This window comes from Pezoporus wallicus, unplaced genomic scaffold (genome assembly GCF_028554395.1).
Source record: "Pezoporus wallicus isolate ANWC-B61680 ecotype Strahan unplaced genomic scaffold, APGP_CSIRO_Pwel_v1 contig_3058, whole genome shotgun sequence".
NCBI classification, from domain to species: Eukaryota; Metazoa; Chordata; class Aves; order Psittaciformes; family Psittacidae; genus Pezoporus; species Pezoporus wallicus.
In genome coordinates this window covers 5,184,842-5,187,628 of record NW_026641153.1, presented here as the reverse complement: position 1 = coordinate 5,187,628, position 2,787 = coordinate 5,184,842, and the positions used below count along the sequence as shown (strand labels likewise).

At 36.2% G+C, this 2,787-nt stretch overlaps 1 protein-coding gene across 1 annotated transcript; it reads left to right on the top strand.

The window, feature by feature from the left end:
* Nucleotides 1-2,456, top strand: MEIG1 (meiosis/spermiogenesis associated 1). The gene is made up of 2 exons (XM_057422474.1): nucleotides 1-163; nucleotides 2,233-2,456. Exons 1-2 carry the CDS (start codon nucleotides 5-7, stop codon nucleotides 2,359-2,361), a joined length of 288 nt encoding a protein of 95 aa, XP_057278457.1. The 5' UTR covers nucleotides 1-4; the 3' UTR covers nucleotides 2,362-2,456.
* Nucleotides 2,457-2,787: the final 331 nt, after the last annotated feature.

The following is a 2,787-nucleotide window of genomic DNA, read 5'->3' as shown; positions in this document are numbered from 1 at the left end:
GAAAATGTCTGAAGTTCCTGGAGTCATTGCTAACGCTGACATTGAACCAAAATCTATACATCGTGCCAAGAAATGGTCGGGTGATGTAGAGAACTTATACAGATTCCAGCAAGCTGGATACAGAGATGAGATTGAGTATAAACAAGTGAAACAAGTAGATACGGTAAGATTTAGAACTTTGCAAGGGTTATTTCTTTAAAATTCTGTCTCAATTAAATGATTAAATAAAGATGGAGGTGCTGAGTCTTTCCTGTCATTTAGGATTCCATTCATTCCTTTCATTCCTATCTTTTCTGATGCATTTTTTTCTCCAAGGTTTGACTTAAATTCTTGAGCTACTATTTGCTGTGTAGAATAACTTATGTCACAGAAGTGAAACAGAAACATTGTGTGGCCTGTGCTTTTGTTCCCCTTCTCTTATGAATTTGGAAGCATTATCAATTTCTCTGAACAGATGTAGCTGCTATCTAAAAGAATAATTCAGTTTTGAGAAAAGGAGTGTAACAAAGTGAGTTATCTGTGAAGTTTCCCCATAACTCTGCCAGTAGAGCCAACAGGAAGCTCACTTGCTGTCCAGGGAGTCAGTCCTGTGCCATTGCTACCCACTGCAGTTTTACAGTTGCATTGTGTGGTAGCATAATCAGACTTTGTGCACACTCAAAACTTGGCTGCTATTGAAACCATCCACAAAAGAAATATTTGATGCCAACTGTAGTAAAGGGAGCTGTGACACAAGCTTTTATCAATGGAGAACATCAGTGCTCTGCTCACTACATTTGGTGACAATTCTCCCTAGCACTTCAAATGAACTAATGGATAATGGCTACTATAGATATTCAGTGGCTACTTGAGATTTAAAATAGCAACCAAGAGCTTAATATGGCAAGCAACATATTTTCTCTATTGGAGCTCTGGAATTTATCTTCCAAAGCAGCATATGTAGTATGAAAAATCCACTTTTAGGAGACCTTAAAGTCACTAACATGTTACTCCTTATCCAGTTAACTGAAAACACAGCAAAAAATTGATGTGCATAATAAGATGCAGTTCTTTATTTGATTGTGGGCTGGGATACCACTGTAAAGGCTGTGGTGTAAATTCCCTTAACTGTGCAAAAGGAAATACTGTAATTAGTGTGGTAGTATCAGTCTGTTTGAAGTTTATGGCAGGTCATAACCATAGACAATTAAACCTTGATGAAAGTTAAAGAACACCACTTAGCCAGTGTAAAATGAGCATGCATGCTGCTCAAAATTGCCAGGATCTGGTAGTTCTTCTCTTTCAATTTATGCATCTTGAAATGTCTTTGTTTACTCCACATTATGTTTCCATAATGCAGGTGTTACTAATGGTGCAATTATAATATAGATGGAATTAATATTGAGGCTGTTACATTTAGGTGGAGAATGCAAATAGCTTGGCTATATGCCTAAAGTAATAAGGTTAAGTGTTGAAACTACCACTTCTAGCACTCTACAATTAGAGAATGCTCTAGGATGACATCCTCTCATCAACTCTGCCTGGAAGAGAGATAAGATTCTCATTACCTGATTTTTAAGGTTCAATTGGACCAGAAATAGTCATAGGTGTTCAAGCTGCAGACAGCTACTCAGCTGTTGAATGAACAAGCCTGTTGAATGCTCACGCCTTAAAGTTTCACACTGTGGAACACTGAAGAGCACCAGGATGGTTCTGGTTTCCTGCAGGACTGATCCTTCCATCTGTGAGACTAAGATACATATCACTCATTTTATTTGTATAAAACTGCTAAGGAAAAGCACATTTTTCATGGTCAGAAGGATCCCAAAGGAACCATTAAGTGTTTTCAGTCTTCCAGACGTGGAATCTTTCAGCCTCTCCGGTTACTGAATAACTGAATAGTACCAATGTTTTATTCCTAAAGGAGGTATTTTAAAAGCTTTGACTAGTATACTTATTTAAATTACTCTTATCAAATATTCTTAGATCCTTATTTCTAGACATTTCTGAGCATATAATTCTTGATCATATAATTCTTAATCATATAATTCTGATCTATAATTCTATAATTCAGACCAGAAAACTAGTTTTGACATCTTGTTCTTCATCATCTTTTTAAAGTTAAGCAAATGAATAGCAAAGTAGTGGTTAGATGCAAATGGAATTATACCCTGTATCCCTTGCAATATAATCCACAAACATTTAATGTGAGCACGTTCTGGTGAATGTGTACCCTTTTCATTCTATTCTTAGGTAGAGTACTGGCCAGAAACTGGATTTGTTAAGAAACTTCAGAGAAGGGACAATACATTCTATTACTACAATAAGCAAAGAGAATGCGAAGACAAAGAAGTCAACAAAGGGAAAGTTTATGTGTATTAGTTTTGGGTTTGTTCTGATTTGCTTGTAGTTTTTGTGATAAATCTGCTTGTTAGAATCAGAAAGTGAATGAGATTAAACAATCTGATTTACCTGAAGTGTTGGTGTCATTCTTAGGTAGAAGAGGGAATACTGGAAATGCAGGAAAGGCTGGAACTTTAGACATAGGAATTTCATATTTTTTCCTGCTATAACCAAGTCTTCTTATCCCTCTTTTTTTCTAGTTGCAAATATTTTGACATAAAGGTAAAAAGCTGGTAAATGAGCATCATATATTTGGTTTAACTGCGTGTAAAGTCCATTTTAAGTCCAGGCACCAATCTTCATTCAAAACAACATAATCTTACTGACAGTGGCTAATGTCAGCCATAGTCTCTTGGTATAGATGAGGGTTATGAGACTAGAAAGGACTGAAGCAAAGCCCAAATG

Excerpts from the sequence above, each read along its gene's own strand:
- MEIG1 (XM_057422474.1), top strand. The coding sequence starts at position 5 with ATGTCTGAAGTTCCTGGAGTCATTGCTAACGCTGACATTGAACCAAAA. Across the intron at positions 164-2,232 it reads AAGTGAAACAAGTAGATACG|GTAGAGTACTGGCCAGAAAC; the intron begins GTAAGATTTAGA and ends TTCTATTCTTAG.